The sequence below is a fragment of the Carassius auratus genome, chromosome 13 (genome assembly GCF_003368295.1).
Source record: "Carassius auratus strain Wakin chromosome 13, ASM336829v1, whole genome shotgun sequence".
NCBI classification, from domain to species: Eukaryota; Metazoa; Chordata; class Actinopteri; order Cypriniformes; family Cyprinidae; genus Carassius; species Carassius auratus.
In genome coordinates, this window is record NC_039255.1 from 8422296 (window position 1) to 8442522 (window position 20227).

General features: G+C 34.7%; 1 protein-coding gene across 2 annotated transcripts in view; it reads right to left on the reverse strand.

Annotated features, from left to right (window-relative positions):
* The window catches only part of LOC113112522 (collagen alpha-1(XIX) chain-like), a 174610-nt gene that overhangs the window by 41580 nt on the left and 112803 nt on the right, over positions 1 to 20227 (reverse strand). For both annotated transcript variants that reach the window (XM_026278187.1, XM_026278188.1), the window contains 11 exons: positions 12413 to 12475; positions 12262 to 12297; positions 7181 to 7216; positions 6672 to 6716; positions 6276 to 6311; positions 5717 to 5761; positions 5161 to 5214; positions 4166 to 4219; positions 2758 to 2847; positions 867 to 908; positions 226 to 303 (listed from right to left, as the gene is read on the reverse strand). In XM_026278187.1, coding sequence (XP_026133972.1) covers positions 226 to 303; positions 867 to 908; positions 2758 to 2847; positions 4166 to 4219; positions 5161 to 5214; positions 5717 to 5761; positions 6276 to 6311; positions 6672 to 6716; positions 7181 to 7216; positions 12262 to 12297; positions 12413 to 12475 — 579 coding nt within the window. The remainder of the gene's footprint in view (positions 1 to 225; positions 304 to 866; positions 909 to 2757; positions 2848 to 4165; positions 4220 to 5160; positions 5215 to 5716; positions 5762 to 6275; positions 6312 to 6671; positions 6717 to 7180; positions 7217 to 12261; positions 12298 to 12412; positions 12476 to 20227) is intronic.

Consider the following 20227-nt stretch of genomic DNA (forward strand, 5'->3'; position numbering starts at 1 on the left):
TTCTGACAAAATGTATCATAACAGTTATTAATTTGACTTGTACAATATATTCCAACTCTTTTGATGCTGTACCATATTACTGTGTGAGGAACAAACTAAAATGTCAAACTTTGTGTTCCACAAAAGAAAGTTTGAAACAACATGACAGCGAGTAAATGAGAGAATTTTCTGTTTTGTGTGAACTAACCCTTTAAATGAAGTTATAATTCTTGAACAGGTACTTACAGGGGGTCCAGTGATTCCAATGCCAGGTTCTCCTTTCTCTCCAGCATCTCCGGGTACTCCAGGTACACCTCGCTCACCCTGGTAGAGGGCAAAAAAGTTCATTCAGTCAAACTAAATTAACTACAAAATACATAGAGCACTGTCAAGTAGTGCAAGTTTAGACAATGAGGCTTTGCTGAACAATTATTGTGGTTTGAAAATGGTTGCCATATCAACATCACGAACATCTTCAGGGAGTATGTAATACATTTAAAACTAAACCCTTAAAAACAGATGCTTACACAGCAGTAAAATAAGAGCTTTAACAGAGCATTCTGCATAAGCTAGTCATTTATGACAGCATGTAACTGGCTTAAATAAATATTCAGGGTTTAAAACAAGTTAAGCTCTATTACCACAGACAATTTCGAAAAGTTTGAAAACTGTATTCCACACAATTTGCTTTGTTTTAAACTTTGGGAATGAGTCAAAACTGTTTTCTGTAGTTTAGCAACATTATTCATAATGCTGACATTTCTTATCACACCATTAAAAAAAAAAGACTAAAAGACAAAGCACAGCACAGGGAAATATGAGTGGGGGTGTTCCTTTATAGAAAATTAAACTAAATACTTCAAAAAGAATCTCTCGCAGTGACCTACCTTAGGGCCCCGCGACCCCCGAAGACCAGACACGACCTCCTCCTAGTGCAAAGCAAGAGATGAAACACCAACTCAAATGAATACCGTACTTACATAAGACTCAGTTTCAGCCAGATAAGAAGACACAAGTCAAGAAATTAGAAACTTTTATAGGAACAGTGTTTTGGGAATACTAAAGTAGTGATGATGCTATGAAAACCGTTTTAAAAGAACAGTGTCATATATTATATAAACAGTTAAAAAAGTAATCCACTTTTTCTTAACCACTTTGAATCAGTGGCTTGCAGCTTGACAAGACACAATTTCAAGAAGCTCCCTAAACACTGCCAAATACGGCACGCACTTGAGTTTGGTGCAATTCACAGCTAATTTTTTATTGTTTTTTGTTTTTTTTTTTCTGTGTGATTTGCAAGTGATATTGCAGGAGCCGACAGTGTGAAAGAGTTACAGTAAGCATTATTTGCTATATGCCACTGATGGAAAATTGATTTTTGTGGTCAGCAAGAATTAGATTAGCAAGTAGTTTTCGCATTGCAGAAACAGCCATAGACGGAAGGTAAACATCCTTTTTGAACCCTATGACTTCAAAATATAGAATCATTTATTATATTGAATTGATTAAATACAGTAAGGCCTTAGAAAGAAATTGAACGAAAATAAAATTGGGTGTTTAAAGTGATATCAACAACAACAAAGTTTTTTTTTTTCTTCAATTTAAATAATTACATTATTAATAATATTATTATTATATAAATTCTCCCCCCACATTTTTATGTCAAATTAAGTATTGGATAATAATAATAAAAATAATAGGCATTTAAATTAAATTAAATTAAATCAATGCATTTAGCAGACGCTTTTATACAAAGCAAATTACAACAACTTTCTCCTGACATCTGTTCCCTGGGATTCAAACCCCCAACCTTGCACTTGCTAACACGATGCTCTACCACTTGAGCTACTATAAAGAGCAAAACGAGCCCCAGGAGTGTATACAAATTGTCAGTTTTGAGTTCTTTCATTCACTTAAATAAATGTCCCTCTCTTTTTTTTTTCACTAAAAGCGAGGAAATAAAGGTGACTGACTTCACGCTATACAGATTTCCATCCAGCAAATCATTCAGCTGATCAACAAGTGCCCGGTCTGCCCACCACCCATCTGTCTATATACCTACATTCTGGATGACTCACCGACTTTACAGTTAATGTGAAGTTTCTCTCCTTCCCTCGCAAACAAAACATAAAAGGTCAGAGTTCAGCTGGCACCTAACTAACATGGAAACCGCAGGCAAGTCAGCAAGAAATAAGACACAATAGCAAATAATTATTCAATGATCCAATTCTCTCCCGATGGACCAAATCATGTCCTGCTCTGCAGTTTTTTCTTTTTTTTAAGAAATGTATCACAACAGGGAAGAAAAGATGACCACAACTTCAATTTCATGCGGTCTTTAAACTATTGTTTATATATTGTTTATACTTTTACATTACATACTAGAAATGTAACCCAATCTATAACATTCCAGGACAGCTGACAGGTGTACCGTCAGGATGGTACAGCAAAGGCGTTTTTAAAGATAGTTTAACCAAAGCGGTGAATTAGCATGAACAGTATTTCATTGTCAAAGCTGAAAACAAGGAGCTGTCATCAATAACCCCGGCTGCTGGCAGAGAAAGAATGCATGTGTGGCAATGTGTCACAGATTTACAGGTGCATAACATCATTGTCAGTGTGCCTCTTAAATCTGAGCTGTCATCAAAGCGGCGGGATGTTGGATACGTGTTGAGTGATATTCTGTTTGTCTATAAGTGGTGCCCAAAGAGCAGATATTAAGTGGGGAAAATGGAGGTGAAGGGAAAGAGAAAGACAGGAATGGTGTAGTGTACCTACCCCATTGCAAATTCCGACAGAGCAGGGCTCACCAGGTTCACCCTTGAGGCCCGGGGGTCCTATCGGTCCCGGCGCTCCGCCTGCATCACCCTGCAAACACACACCGACAGCTGGCATTTAGAGTTGCTGTCACCTCAGGTTTGTCATTTGACAGGTTGAGGAGCACCGCACATACAAAATAAAAGCTGGACGTAAATATCACAGACATCTGGGGCAAATGCCACCAACCTAGATATCGCATCATGCAGCTTCAGAGATGAGGCGAGAGACTAAAAAAGAACTCGAAACATCCACTATGCTGAACATGCTCACTTTATTAAAGACGCTGTAGTGACGGAGCGATCTGTGAATATTGCAATGCATTTTTGCCAGTCGACTTTCTCACAATAATTTTAATTTATTTGTCTAACAATATATTGCTATTTGTCTAACAATATATATTTCCTACTGTGATGCAATGTCTTACTAAAATTAAAAACAACATTAATAATATTGGAATATATACTGTACATATTAGAAATAAAATAAAATTAAGATAAAAAAAAAATGAATTTAACATTAAAATATTTTGGCAATTAAAATATTATAAAAATAGATGATTTTGTTAAAAATAAGTGTTAAAATAAAATAAATTAAAAATAAAATAAATATAAATCTTTAAATCATGTTCCCAGAACTTACATAAGACTCAATTTCAGCCAGAAGAAGAAACAAGAACTGAGAAACTGGAAAACTAAAGCAGTGATGCTACTACTGTAACACTGTGTTAAAAGAACAGTGTGATATTTTATATAAACAAGTAAAATTAAAAATATATAATTGTAAATAAATAAATAAATAAAATGAAAAAAGCACAAAAATACTTAAACTAAAACTAAAATGAAAATATATAATGAAATGTAAAATGTATAAAATGTATATATAAATATTTTTACTTAATCACTCATATTTTGATTATTATTAATATTAAGTCCTCAGGTTGTTACTTGATGAGGAGAATTTTTAAATTAAATCTGTAAGTGTATAGCCATTGTTTAGTTCTATAAATCATCTAAAGATCAAATTTGCTGTAGATCTAGTTTCAGATCAGAGGTAGTAGTGTGCTTTAGACAAGATTTCCAGTTTCATTATACTTTCCAGTATCTCTACAGGCATGTCATATGTTGCCGTCCAAAGGACCACAATAAATTACAAACAGGAAGAAGTAATTCCTTGGGATACCTCAAGTGACCCTACTATCTATCTTAACTCTGAAACTATTTCAGCATACAGCTTTTTATCTGCTTACAGCTGGTGCAAACTGTGAACAAATTCTTCTGAACATGATCTAGTGCTTCAACATATGGAAAAACCAAGTAAACATCATATTAGAAACATGCAGCCCCAGTCAAGGAGTGCTCTTGTGTACCTTTTCTCCTTTCATTCCATCTTTTCCAGCCAGTCCTGGCTGACCACGAGAGCCCTGGAAAAAAAAACAGGAGAGATAAGACACATGCCTATCAGCTTTAGCTGTTCCGCTTTTCATTTTTGATTTGATCCATAACACCCCCCATCCCTGTGCTCCCATCTTTTTGGAATAAAGGCAGATGCTCGTTAGCAGAAGCAGGTGCCGAGAACAGATTGTGATGCTGATGCTGTCTCTTCCCACATGTAGAGAACTCAGATGTACCCGTCCCTGTAAATTAATTTTCAGATTACCGATTGATTGCTGATTGTCTGTGCAACAATTTACATCTCTGCATTCTTCGTTTTTATTGCCTCTGTTATTTATATGTGTATTGTCTTTCTTGTGTTTGTGAGTGAGTGAGTGAGTGGTAAAAATTAAAAGGATGGGGAGAGTGTGATTAAATTAAATCAAGATTTTGACATTTTCATGTGGTTTTTGCCCATGCAAATCTCTGTGGTACTGTGAAGGATCTTTCAATTTCACAATAGGCTCTTCATGTTGTTCTTAAGGATATCAAAATGTTCTTCAAACTAAGGAACACAAAACTGTTCTTATATAGCACTACTGCAAAAACTCCATTTTGGAACCTTAATTCATAAAGGAATAGCTCACCCAAAAACTAAAAAATAAATCTACTCTGCTGAAAATCTACTCTCATTCTGACGGCACCCATTCCCTGCAGAGAATCCTTTGGTAAGCAAGTGATGTAATGCTTTCTCCAATTTTTTCCAATGAAGAAATAAGAAACTGATTCTACACTTGTTCTGATGAAGAAACAAACTCATCTATATCTTGGATGGCATTTTCATTTTTAGTTCATACCATTTAGTTCATAGCGTATGATATTCTGGTCCCTAATTATCTCTCATTTACAGTATTTCATCATGTATTGTCTTGCAAATATATACTTTTGATCAGTTAAAAATGTACAGTTTTGGACAGGTTTTTCTGCTTACCGGATCTCCTGGAAGTCCACGAATGCCAGTGGGACCGGTTGGACCCTGCTTTCCCTATAAGAACACAAACAGGTTTAGATCTTTTTTAATTAATCAGCATGACCTTATTTCAGGTTTGAAACTATGTCATTAGCTAAATGTAAAATCAGTTTGTGCCTAACTCTAATGAAAACATGCTTTGAAAACTATTGCTTCAGGTACTGATTCTTTACCAGCTGTGTAGCATTTTAACAGCTTGCTATTTTGAGAAGTCCCTATCGGTGTCCTTAACTAAAATGAAGTTCACAGTCAGATGCTTTCTGTGACCTGGTAACATACTCGCAACCCACTTAACCCAGCAAGAACTGACTGGAACAAGCCATCCGTAAGAAAGCGTTTGCCACTGGTCAGTAAATCAGAGTGAACACGACAGAGCTGCTATTCTGCTGGTCAACCACGTTGACAAGGTCAGCAATAATTCCATCACACTAAAGTAGAATGACTTTAATGTTCTTTCTAACTTGGTCAAATCATAAGATGCCAGAGTGGAAGGTTGATGGAGACAGGAAGTTGATACCTCAAGTCCTGGAGCCCCTGTCAGTCCAGGCAATCCACTATTGCCCTTTATCAGAGTTAGAGAAAGAAATAAATAAAGAAAGCATTAAGAAAAAGAGAAGAAAGAGAGGAAATTATCTTTCTCGGAAAATGGTAGCATTTACCAGAGCATTTCAGAATACATTTGTATCATTTCATCTGAAAAAGTTAGAGCTAACTATACGATTTAACCTACTTCACATCCAAAGTGTAAAAATAAATAAAGATATTTTATAACCATAATATATTATTATATTATATTTATTATAATAGACACACACACACACACACACACACACTAAATATAGTTAAATCTATCAAACGATTTGACAAAATCCAGAAATTGTTAATGGTATCACTATCACTATTTATTTTCTTGGAATGGCCAAAATAAAGACAGGTCACTTTTTTTTTTTTTTTTTTTTAAAGCTGATAGCCTTTCAACATGGATACTGTAACATGCTGAGCACTGTACAATCAGGGTTTTTTTTTTTTTTTGCATTACGCCAAAAATTGCACAACATTTTGTGCACTTTATTTACCTGTAGACCTTTTGAGCCTTCAGAACCTTTTTCACCCTGGTGAAAGAAGAGAAAATGCTGACTGCAATGCATGAAATCACATTTTCAAGAGGACCTACAGTAAAACAAGAGACCAAGGTCGAAAAATATATTTTTATGTGCCTGTGCTTTCAAAATGTTTCCTTTTAAAACCTCTGTGTCTCTAAAAACATCTACAGATTAAAGAGAGCCAGATTGAGCATTTTGATTGACTGTCCATTGTACTGATTCAGCACAGCTTTCATATTTTCCTTTTTATTTCAAGACAAGGCTGCCAAAACAGACTTTTAAAAACTTCTCGCCATAAATTCTAAATTTTAATGATTGTACAATCTGTTGTGGATGCATGACCAACAATGCTAATGTGTGGCTACTAACCTGGTCTCCTTTCTCTCCTTTCTGGCCTTTATCACCTCCTTCCCCCTCATGGATTATAGAAAGAGGAAACAAACACAATAATGGACGGAGATTATTCATCGAGGAAATGCATGATTACAATACACAAAAAAAAAAAAGCACACTGAGGGAGTCAGTTTACTATGTACTGTATAGTATGTTATTTAAACAGCACATCTGAGTGAAAATAATTTCCAAATACATTGCAAATGTATTAAAGTGATGTAATACTAATAATCATAATAATAACAAAAAGCAATGTTATGATGTAAATGAATAAACACGGAATAAATGAAAACATATTTTCCGTCTGATTTGTTTTGAATCATAGATTTGCATTTGGAAAAATAAAATAAAAATAAACCGTGTCAAGCTAAAATTTTATTGTAATTGTAAATTAAATGTAAAAAAAAAAAAAAAAAAAAAAAAAATCAACAAGGGTCTCAGATGTATCAGTATTTCAAAAAATTTCAACTGGACTCTAAACTTACAGTTCCAGAAAGTCTAAGTCCATGTGCTGTCATCACCTTAATAAAGAAAAAATAAAAAGACTATTTAATATTGACGTTAATTTATACTGTTACAGAAAACTACCATGAGAGACATTTGCATTTGCAGGTTACATGAAGGAACCCAGGACCTGCATGCTCTTATGGAATTATCCTTAGAAAGACCTTATCAGTTATGATTTAATCTTTTCTCATGCGCTTAGTTCTCAGTTCAGTGATAACCTCAACATCTCCACAAAAGCATGAAACAGAAGCTTCCTGTCTCGTTCTTAGCTGACTGGACAGCCTCGATGCGAGAGATTAACATTAATCCAGGGTTTATGACATTTAAAACGGCAAGAGCCTTTCACTGCAGTAAGAGGGCATCACGGTCTGCCACACAGAGGTGGATTCTGAATCTGCTTTACAGCTTTCCATTTACCCATTAACTACCAGCAGGTTTAATAGCCTGTCAATCATTCTGGAGGCTTTCAGTCTGTGGTGAAAGACAGATCGTTTTGTTGATGTATCCCTGAATTCATCTACTGTATTTCATGTGCTGTAAAACAGAAGTTCATGAATCAAGATGAAACAGGAGGCCTGATGTAACTTCAAGACAAAGTTGGTCTAGAGAATGAACTGTAGATTTTTTTTCCTGTTTTGTACATTTATTCATTGCGCTGAATAAATGCATGTAAAATATATGAGTTATGCTCCAAAACTTTATATTTCCTTCACAGGGAGTTGCCGATTAATATGTCATCCTAGGTGAAATGGAATATGAATTGAAACATTTAGTGAACATTTAGTTTAGTGTTAGAATGTTGCTAATGGCACAATACTTTGCACAATTATATATTGCATAATACTGGATAAATTGATCTTGGAGTATAAACTTTTAAGTTTATTTTTAAATATTAAATAAATATTTTAAACTAAGTTTTAGGCATCATACATTATTTTTTATTATATATTATAATATATATTATTCCGTTTAAAATAACTGTCTTTATTTCAATGCATTTTAAAATGTCATTTATTCCTGTGATGGCAAAACTGAATTTTCATAAGTCATTATTCCAGTCTTCAGTGTCACATGACTATTCAGGAATCCTTCTAATATGCTGATTTTGTACTCATGAAACATTTCTTATCATTATCAATGTAGAAAACAGTTGCGCTGTTTAATATTTTTGTGGGAACCAAGATATTTTGTTTCAGAATTATCTCTGCTAAATATTAAAAAAGAAAGAAAGAAAAATTGGGTGCTATACAATCAAAAGCAAATATATATATATATATATATATATATATATATATATATATATATATATATATATATATTTTTTTTTTTTTTAAATACACAAAGCACTGAAATCAGTTGATTTCTGGTCTGAGCTCAGATAAACAACTACTTACCATTATATAAGCTAGAATGTAATTAAAATCTTGAAATGGGATTTATGTTACACTTGTTCAAACATTTTCTTTTTCTTTGGACAGAAAACCACCCATTAATTATACATTCTTAATTAAAACAGAGCTAGCTCTAAACACCATGCTCCGTTCAGAGCCGGCTACAATCAAATCACAAACTAAAGAGGAAACCATGAGAGAATAATAGAACTCTTAAAAGCCAGTTTATATTTGTGTCACCCATCATCATAATTAGCTGTTTCAGAACTGGCAAAATCAAATTGTTAGGTGTTCCAGGCTTCATGAATCATTGTAAACTGGTTAAAAGGGGCAACAGTCATCTACCTTCTCCTATTTAGCTAGAGCTTCACCCAGCAGGCATCATCATTGATTTTGTGCCCTGCTGTCAAATCGCACCTTTCTTCTCCACCTTTTGATTTAATTGACACATGGAATGCTGTTCCAAACCTGCAAATTTAGTGCAACCAAAAAGCTTTTGGCTTCTGGGCTCTCAAAGTTTCTCTTATTAGTATCCAGTCAGCAGAGATGAAGCTGATGCTGTGTACTCTACTCTCAATATGACAGAAGATGTTGGTGGTGCTAGTTACTGTAACTTCAGCTTTGATGAACATAAAATGCAAAACAAACAAGATTTTTTTTTCTCATTTTCACCCTAAATTCTCTCCTCAAAAACGTCTTTTGAAGACTACACTGACGTTAAATTAAATGTAGAATAATTTATATATTTATACACACACACACACACACACACACACACATTTGTTTTTGTGAAAAGTGGGGACATCCCATAGGTGTAATGGTTTTTATACTGTACAAACTGTATATTCTATGGCTCTTCACCAACCCTACATCTAACCCTAACCCTCACAGGAAACCTTGTACATTTTTACTTTCTCAAAAAAAAAAAAAAAAAAACACTCATTCTGTATGATTTATAAGCGTTTTGAAAAATGGGGACATGGTTTATGTCCTCATACGTCACCCTCTCCTTGTAATACCTGTGTCATACCCATGTCATTATACAGAGTTGTGTCCTGATATGACACAAAAAACAAGAGCGCACACACACACACACACACACACACACACACACATATATATGGGCTGGGCAAGTAAATGATTTATTATCACGTTAATTGATTAATGGTGACAATTATTTTCTTGCGTGTTAACACAGTTTTTATTATTATTAAAGTCCGTTGCTCACTGGCTCTGAATACACATATAGGTAATTCATGGGTCACAGGAGGGGATGCTCCTGATCAAATTATTTAGGCTAAGCATCAGCATTCATAAACCACTTTCCACTGTTATTTTTAACAGAAAACAATGCAACAAGCTCGTAATCATGACTGGAAATCATGTTGGAAATGGAAGTTTCTGATAGCACATAAAGACAGCAAAGAAGTGCTTTCGCTCAACACATTGGAGTGAATTGTTTGTTAACTTGATGGTTTATTATTTTGAGTCATATGAGACGCGGTAACACATACGTTCCTCTCATAGTATATTGCTGTACACATCTATAGCTTTTGGCGCTTAGAAATATTAATGCAATCATGCAGCACGTATCAGAAGATCTGCACTCCGGGAACACACTAGTCAAACAAACCAGGCTTTGGGTTAAGATTGCCTAGTGTGAGCACACCTTCATTATCTTCCCGCATCTCGCACACACCAGTCTTTACACGCACATCAAGTGTTGACCCGCGCTGCACTCTGCTGCGATTATCGGGGCACTGGACTCTGAGCATAACTTGTTTTTCTATGACAAACTATACAATATTTTCTAAAAAAACGTTAATGTCCTGGCAGAGACAAATTGGCTTGTTTTAAATTTAATTTAATGACATTACTGTTATAAGTTGAGATTTAGGCTACAATAAATATTTTAACTGCTACTATGTAAAAGGAATACTGCTGTAAAATGCACCGTATTTGTTTAAACTGTTTGTAAACCAAATGTTATTACACTTTTGTTGAGATAGCAGTGGGCCTACTTTTAAATGAAAAAAGTGCATAATACACTGCTTTTGAATGCATTATTCGTTTTGTGCATTATAATGCAATTAATTACGATTAATCACAGACTAGAGCTGTAATCGGGCCTTAAAAGTTAGGCCCGACAGGACCCGAGCCCGACAGGTTTCGGCCCGATATAATAAATTTGAAATTAAAATGGGTATTTGGCAATAACGAAATTAAGATAAAAGCTCCGCCGGATTTGCTTTATTTTATAAAAGAATAATGCCAACATTAGCGTAAATACTCTGTCAACATTATGCATTTAAGACTCAATGAATATTTAGTTATCATTTGAAAAACCTTTGCTCACAGAGATTAGGCTAGGTCTACATGTTTTTGTGGAGGAAAATGATTGAATCCACTGTAGATGTCTTCAGCGAGTTCCTGCGCTCACTGATGGTGCGTCATTATTCACTCATTATTCTCATTATAAACATGGTTAAAACTTTTCCACACCTCAGAGTTTGCTTTAGTTGCTGGTGCAACCAAAACGTAATCACCAGAGGCAAGCCTCCATTACACCTGCTCAGCATTCATTTTCGCATCTTTCTCGCGTTAATCGAAACACATCACATGACCGCTCGTTTACCTCGCAAACCGGAGCGCAAGCCCGAGCCCGGCCCGAGCCCGCGTAAGATGATAGAAATTAAGCCCGAACCCGTCGGGTCCCGTCGGGTTCGGGCAAAGATCTTCAGCTCTATCACAGACAATAATGTGATTAATTGCGATTAAAATTTGTAATCATTGTTATAATTGTTATAAACTTTTATCACTGATTACTACAGGGTTAAAAAAAAAAGTAATTCAGGTGATGTTGACCTTCTAATGAAATGTGGGTAGGTGCTATGTGTATTAATAAGCAAAATTCTAATTGATAAGCAGAATATACATTAACTCAATTTGCTGTTTTCCAAGTATGCTACTGTTCAAACATTTGGAATCAATAATTTTTTTAGGAAATAAACACTTTTATTCAGCAAGGATTGACGAAAAAATGACAGTAAACATTTATAATGTTACGAATTTAACATATATAAACATTGCTATTTTCATTTCAAACAAATGTTGTTATTTTGAGCTTTCTATTAATCAAAGAATCCTGAAAAAAAGTTTTCAAAACATTCTGAACCGGCACAATTGCTTTCAACATTGATAATAACAAGATATGATTCTTAAGCACCAAATCAGCATTGTGGTCATAAATAAAATTCCCTTTTTAGAATATGTTATGATAGAAAAGAGTTATTTTAACTGTAATTTTATTTTACAATATTATGATTTGAGCATATAAATGCAAAATTCAAAATGAGGTTTAAAATGAATCCTACAGCAATGACTCTGAATCATTTATTAGACTTGAATCATCTCTGTGGAGTCTTTCATGGCATGAAGATAAATGCGTCTATCAAAGACCTGCAAGTTTTCTGTTTAAATTGACGCTCTGTAAAATGTAGTGCCTCGTGTGTGTTACTATGTGATGCAGAATATCTGTATGCATCAAAACCTCTGACTGAAGGTTTTTTACACAAGATTTATTAGACAGAACTGGTAGACAAGTGAACAGACCCACCTCCTCCCAGCACACATGCACAGAACTAGCAAATAAAACATGCATTACACACCTTTATTCCACTAGCTCCCTCCAGGCCAGGCAAACCCTGTGAAGTGAGATGTTAGAAGAGATGAATGTCTCATGAGGTAAATGATCACCCAAAAATCTGATGGCTGTGTCTGTGATGGGATTTTCAAACAGAGCTCTGAGATGTTACATACAGGATCCCCTTTATCGCCCTTCAGTCCATCCTTTCCTGGAACACCCGGGTCACCCTTCATCCCCTGGAAAAAAACGATAAATAGTCACACATATGCTTACAACATATGAACACATAGATATTATTGTCTAGGGATGAATAACCTGTAACAGGGCAAAGCGGGAAACCACTGGCACAAGAGATTCATTTAAAAATGTATTTATTTTATTGTTATTTTATGTTATTCAATTTTTTTTATTTTATTATTGTTTATAATTATTTTATTAGGGGTTACATTTTTGAAAGAAGTCTCTTATGCTCACCAAGCCTGCAATTACGTGATAAAAAAGCAGTAAAAATCATAAAATGTTAATAAAAATAAATAATAAAAATAATAAAAACTTTACATTTAAATAACATTTAAATTTAAATGTAAATACAATAATAATAATATATGTGTAGTGCCAAAGCTGAATTTTAAGATATCATTACACATGTCTTATCCTGGTTTTGTGTATAAAAAAATAAAATAAATAAAAAAATATATATTATTTATTTATTTATTTTATAATATATATATATATATATATATATATATATATATATATATATATATATATATATATATATATATATATATATATATATATATATATATATATATATATATATTAACAACACTGTTAATATATCAACAGTGTCAAACACTGAAAAAGCAATGAGGCTGTAATAAACATTATTCATTCATGCCGTGATGCATGTTGGGAGTCTAGCATCCAGCACCGCACATCTCACACTTATTTTTCTTTGGTAGTGTTGATGTGATGTGGCGGTGTACTAGAATATTTAAGTGTTAAATGTCAAACTGGTCTCTGTAGCCTTATTTAATCTAACTTCCATTACACAAATGTGCCCGGGTTTGCATACATCACGCATGCTGGTGTGCCACTTAATTACAGCCACTAAACATGAAATCAATGTTCTGTAAGTCACCATAGTACATACATCATGTCGCACAGATAGGACAGGAATTTATCGGCCGATAGATGGCACTTTGTCACTGAAGATAAATTCCTGTCTCACTCACTCACGTCCATTTTAAGATGCTGTCCTCTGTCAAGACAATCCAAACTGAGCATCTTTTATGCTGGCATACGGACGCTGAGCATTTACTGTCTATATACTGAGTCTGGAATTCATTTGTAGTTTCAGAAACTCCAACACATAGGATTCATAGTTAAATGATGCAAAGATATGACGGATTTAGAACTGAATGCTCTATTTTCTTTCAAAACAAACATCCTCTCAATGAGATGAGATGAGAGAGTTGGAGGAAGTGATGAGGAGAGAAGGGACCATCACAAAACATCCCTCTGCTGACTTTAGCGGTGTCAGACTTGACTGAACACTGTATGTACATTAAAATTCCTGAGAGGAACTCTGTGGAAAGGTTATACAATTTGCCTACCCAACCTGGAAAAGACGTTTCCCCCAAAGATGTTCAGTTTTTTTCTTTTTCATAATATTGCTTACAAGCACAACAAAGCGCAAACAAAAGACAGCAGTGTTTGGTCTAATGCCAAGGCATACAGTGTCGTTCCTCTCTGTGATTGCCACCTCCCAAACCACCTCCTGAGTGATCTGATTGCTATCCGTTTGGATTGCATCTTGGAAACTCTGAACTACAGCAATTCAAAAAAAAAAAAAACATCAAAAGCTCTAAGCTATATTTGAGAACTTGACATATGTTTTCATTGTGTCTCATGAAAATAACAATAATATTTTGGAATTAATAAAAATGTATGTGTATTTTTATGATCACCTTTCTGAGTAAGTTCGAATTTCATGATGCAATTTTGAATGAAATATTGAAATTACATTATGTCCACAGTGTTATATAGCACATAAGAACTTAATTTAATTAATAATTTTGGTGTTGAGTTCAAATAAATATTAAAAAGTGTTATATCTTTGGACTTTATTGTATAAAAAATATAATTCATACATTTTTATTTTTATTTTTTTTAAGTATTTTTTTTCTGGCACAGCTAATATAACTTGAGATCTAAACAGAGAAATCCAGGATCATCTTAACTAACTAACTAACTAACTAACTAACTAACTAACTAACTAACTAACTAACTAACTAACTAACTAACTAACTAACTAACTAACATTTAAGATTAAAAACATTTTAAAATAAACATTTTAAAATAAACATTGGGGGGGGGGGGGGCATTTTAAACAGCTATAAAAGTTTATTTAAATGGTCCTGTTGTGTGGCACGCTGAATCAGTTCAAAGCAGCACTTTTCAAATGTTATTATAATTATTACACATGCAACATTCATAGCCCCATATTAATACTTCATTAAATATTTGTACTTTGAAAAATTTATTCGCCACTCCACAGGGTCATTTAAAATGAACTAGTGATTCGAAAGAGTGATAAACTTGGGGGTGACCAATGGAGGTTGATAAAACGGTGATTATAAATGGTGACAAATGATAGAATTTAAATAAAAGTGTCCTCAGTCAAACAAAGTAACCTATTTTAGAAATGTGAGTGGTTATGATGTACTGTAGGTATCCCTGCATTCTGACTTATGTACCTGCAGCAGGACACTAAGATCAAAAGTATGTTAAGCACACTACAGTGTATTGTGTATTGACCATGAACAACTCTCTAATAAACAGCAGCATTTACTCCGCTCTGAACTCTTGTAGTGTGAGTCTCTTTGCACTGTCAGGACAAACGTATGCAGATGCTACACAGCCCTCTCACTCTTCTCAGATCCCGGTCACAGTCTAGTGCCTGTGTGAACGGGTGGAGATGACACACATACACACTGCCATCACAAGAGCAAATGGGAACACTGCATACACACTCTCCTTCTGTCTAAGCTCAAAGGTGCAGCGAAGCAAAAGTCAAGCATCAGCTCCCTCACCGAACTCCTGTGTAATCCTGAATCCCTGCATGAAGATTTACAGGAAATGTTCTCGCTGAGGGAAGAGAGTGTCTTTTACGGCCAGCTGATGATAGACGGTCATTCGTGATCAGTAATAAAAGCCACACAGAACGGACAGTCTGAATAGCTCTACTAAGAGCTCGACAGCACAATTGCTCTTCTTTTTTTTTTTTTTTCAACAAATGTTATTTCTATCACAACTTTTGTTTGACGAACATTTCATGCTGGAAATCAATTTTTAAACTTAAAAAATAATTTCCATGGTGGAAATGATGCCACAATTGGCAGTTACCATTCATGTAAAAGTAATATATTTTGCCAAAAATAAAATTGTTTATAAAGAGATTTCAAACTGTGCAGACAAATCCAACCAGCTGCAAGTTCTCAAAACCCCTCTAGAATTAAACATATATACAAATTGCTAGGATGGGACAATATTTGGCCGAGATGCAACTATTTGAAAATCTGGAATCTGAGGGTGCATAAAAATAGAAATATTGAGAAAATTGCTTTTAAAGTTGTCCAAATTCAGTTCCTAGCAATGCATATTACTAATGATGATACATTTTTGATATATTTACGGTAGGAAATTAACTATATATCTTCATGGAACATGATCTGTACTTAGTATCCTAATGATTTTTGGCATAAAAGATAAATTAATAATTTTTACCCACAGAGAGTATTTTTGAAAAAAAAAATCATGGTCATGGTGAAAAACACAGCAAAACTGATAGTTATAATTTTAATTTGCGTAATATTGATGGTATTTTTACTAAATAAGCACTGACATTTTGAAAGTTTCAAAGTTTAAAATGATTTTAAAATGTTAAGAAATTTCTTGTATTTTTACAAATATGTAAAAATATTTACATGGAATAGTTGGTTTTATTACAAAATTCACATGCTTTAAGTCTAGTGTGATGCAAAGGGTCTTTGGGGTGTGCAAAGGATTTAACCAACAAACAAGTTTTTCAGCAGTAGTTTTGAAACAAGTGAGCAGCCTTTTTGATTGGCTCTCTTGATGTGTTTGTTTTCCTAATGAGCACCGCAAAAATACCAAAGACCCCGAGGCATTTTGTTCTATGAAAGGACCACAAGAAGGTCAAACATTGGCAGACGGACCTGATACTCTATGATACAGACTGACATTAAATACAAAGCCAAAGGGTCAGAGCACCACCTTTCATCTCTGAATACAGCTCATGGTTAAAATAAACTTCTCTCCACAATGGTCTGGATTGTTTGCATCTTCATACATAAAACTCAATTTAATTGAGTGTCTCAGGATCACAGCATGCCTTACTGTATAGAAATATATCTAATGTATTGACTACACATCTCTACAGAACCCAAATCATTAAAAATGACATGACGTCAATGTTTTCTAACTGGTTAATGCATGCAGGCATGCTGGCTGTCATTTGTTGCTAAGACAATACACTTAAACTGAACAATAGTACAAAAATAGAGAATACAACCGTGACTCATTTTACGTCATTACGTCTATATTTATTAACAATAAATCGGCCTACATTGTTTGTCCTTGTGTCCCTTCGAGCCTTAGCACAGTTGAATCATGGCATGTCCTGTACTTGAACACATACACAGCTTCAAGGCCTTCCAAAATTAAAGCACAGATTCCTTGATAAACGGTTTAGCTTTTTTTAATGCTCCAGGTTTAAAACCAAGAAAATAGTTTTGACTCCAGCCAGTTTCCAGTTAAAATTAAATTCTATATGCTAAGGCATTTCGGAGGGTTTAAAAGCAGAAATGCGCCGCTGTTTTCTCAATTACTTTTTCACTTAAACTTCCTTAAAATAAGCTTGCTATTTCTGCATTGAAAGTCTCTGAAAGGACTTGCCCCATAGACTCCCATAATTTAACTGTATGGCTGTAAATGCAGTTTTTCTTTGTTTTTACAAAACCGGCAGGTGAGATGAAATTTGTTTCTGTGGCAGTCAAAAGTACGTCAAAAATACTGCTGATAGCCCTTAACCTGCTTTTAACCCCGAACATTCATTTAATCACACCCGAGCCTGAATCATTTGCCCCGAGTTAGATGTCAGGTGGGTTTGTCTGGGATCAGATAAACATCGCCTCTGGTTACTTTTTGTTCATTTGACTAAATTGAAACAGTAATTACCGTCACTTAGAGGAAATAAAGATAGATTATTTTGATCTAAACTGGCCATGAAAAGCAGAACAACTCAAAAATAATCTAGTGTTTAGACATCACACTATCTGAAATATACAATTAACTCACTTTAATTACTGTTCTTGTCAAACGGAGGGAATTGAAACAGGTTGTATCAAACTGACTGGAAAAGAAAAATGTAGGTTATAATTATTATAATTTTTTTTATTAATGAAGGAATCCAAGCATAGTTCTGGTGTGATATAAACTCATGAGCATGAGAAAAAACAGATCCAGAACACTGGGTATGCAAGAGCACAGCAAAAGATCATTTACTAAATCAGTAGTTGCATATTAAAAAATAAAACAAAAATGATATCAATAGATTTACAATCAATTTACTTAAGACTGCATAAGATAAAGATTTTAATATTTTTTTTCTTATCCCACAACCAAATAAATGTATTTTTAATATAAATTTATATAAAAAAGTTTATAGGTTAAAGAAATAAAATAAAAATAAGCTATATATGCTTTGTAATTAATTCACCAGAAAAAACAGTTAACCAGAAGTCAAACAGTAAGCAAACAGGGTAACTAATATGGTTAACATATGAGAAGAAGGTTAAAGGTCAGACAGGCACACGGTTTACCCTGAGACCCGACTGTGTGTGTCTGCCGTGAGTGTGAACTGGCAAGTTAAGGAGCTGCATGTAAACACTCGCTCTTGCTCTGTTTAATATATATATTTATATACTGTAAATTTATATTCATCCACTGCCATTGCCCCTGGTGAGATCTGACACCCCTGGGCTTCATGAGAATTATTGCAGACCTTTTGCAAAAGCACTGTTCATAATTACCATCTGTCAGGCTGGAGTCTGAGGAGTGATGCAGGATATGTGTGTGTGAGTGTGTGTGCAGCTTTTTAACATGCTGAGCAGACAGCTAGCTTTGACTGAGGGAAGCCAATCTGTAGGATGCAAGCGTGTCCTTCCCTCTCTGTTCTCAGGAGGACAGCACTGAATAAATGCTTCATCTCACCTTACTGACGGACAGACAGCACATGTGTCAAAACAGCCTTCAAGGTCACTGACAATGGTGCATGTGTTTCCACTGACCTCACAAGATATCTACTCAGATATCTATGTCTATGTTCAGAATGTGATGCTAGCTTACTACTTAGTGCAGTATACACTGTATCGGTCCATGTGACCCTTAGCAGTTTTTTGTTCAATTTGCACCATCAAAATTAACCAGATAAAAATTGGCTTCAAACGTTCAATTTCCGTTTTATTTTTATATCTCACAAACGGATAATTGTCTCTCCATTTAATTTTCGATTCTACAAGTTTAGGTTGTTGCATCCGAATAAGATTTTTATTTTAACAAACCCAAAACATGACTCAATATTCTGATTAGTAATTTTTTTGTGTTTTTTGTGCTCGCGGTTGGTCCATCCCATTACCGCCCGGGGAAGAGACGGGGTGGTTGGATTAGCCTACGTACAGCCAGCAGCGGAACCAGTGCTACCGCATTGTGTGTAAGAATACGATTCAATTGATCATGCAATAATTTATTGGCTACATCAGAACTCATTAATTGTGACTGTGCGTTAACAGACACAGATTGATATGATAGCGTGGTAAACTTAGAATTAGGTTTGATTTTCAATGGACATTGCCACTGTTCAAAGATATACATAACACAATTGGTTTTAACAATATGCAGCCACTTAATATAGACATGAAAAAAAATATATATATAAACCGCCTACATGTATTGTAGAAGCAGATTTAAACCAGAGAAAGCTTTGTACAGTGTAACAGTGTACAGAATATTTTTAAATGCTCCAACGATAATAATACAGTGAAATTTTGCCAATACATCCTTCACTGTACAGTATGTAAAAAAAAAAAAAAGTACAGTAATGTACTAAACATTTTATTTACATGTTCCAAAGGTTGTTCTACTACAGTTGAGAGTTTGTCAATATCTCCCTTACTGTATGTCATTGGTCTCAAACTCAATTCCTGGCTCTAAGCTCTAACTCTTATCAAACACACCTGATTCAGCTAATCAAGGTCTTCAGGATTACAAGAAACTTCCAAGCAGGTGTGATTTGGAGCATTTTTGAAGCCAAAAGCGGCCATCGCCATCTTGGACTCCTGGATAATTCGAAAATGGGCAAAGTGGCAGCTGGTTGCTGAAACCATGCCCACCTAGCTCGACGACCATGACAGGAGTGGCAATCCACCTGTCACTCTAGTGGCCACACCCTTAATTATGTAGAACTTTAAGGCTTAATATTATTTAAAAGGATGAGTTATAAAAAAAAAATCACCTCCCTCACAGTTGTCATGAGGGGTAAAATTGACTATATAGACCAAAATAATTTTTAGAACCAGGCTGTAATTTTTTTTCTGCTGTAAAGTTTGGCATTTTAACATGTGGAGTCTATGGGATTGACTCCTTTTTGCAGCCAGCCTCTAGCGTCCAGTTGATGAATTACAGTTTAAGTCACATCCGTATGGGCTTCACAAGAAAGAGCGGGAGGTTGCGGCTTGGTACAAACCTATGTTCTTTTAGATTTCATCAAATAAAGGGCACATTAACCCCTTAACTGTCACTCACATTTTTGAACATGGACTTTGTAGTGCACGATCCAAACTGAAATTTGTATAATTCATGAATAAGAAATATTTTGTAACATGATATTGATGTACCATTTA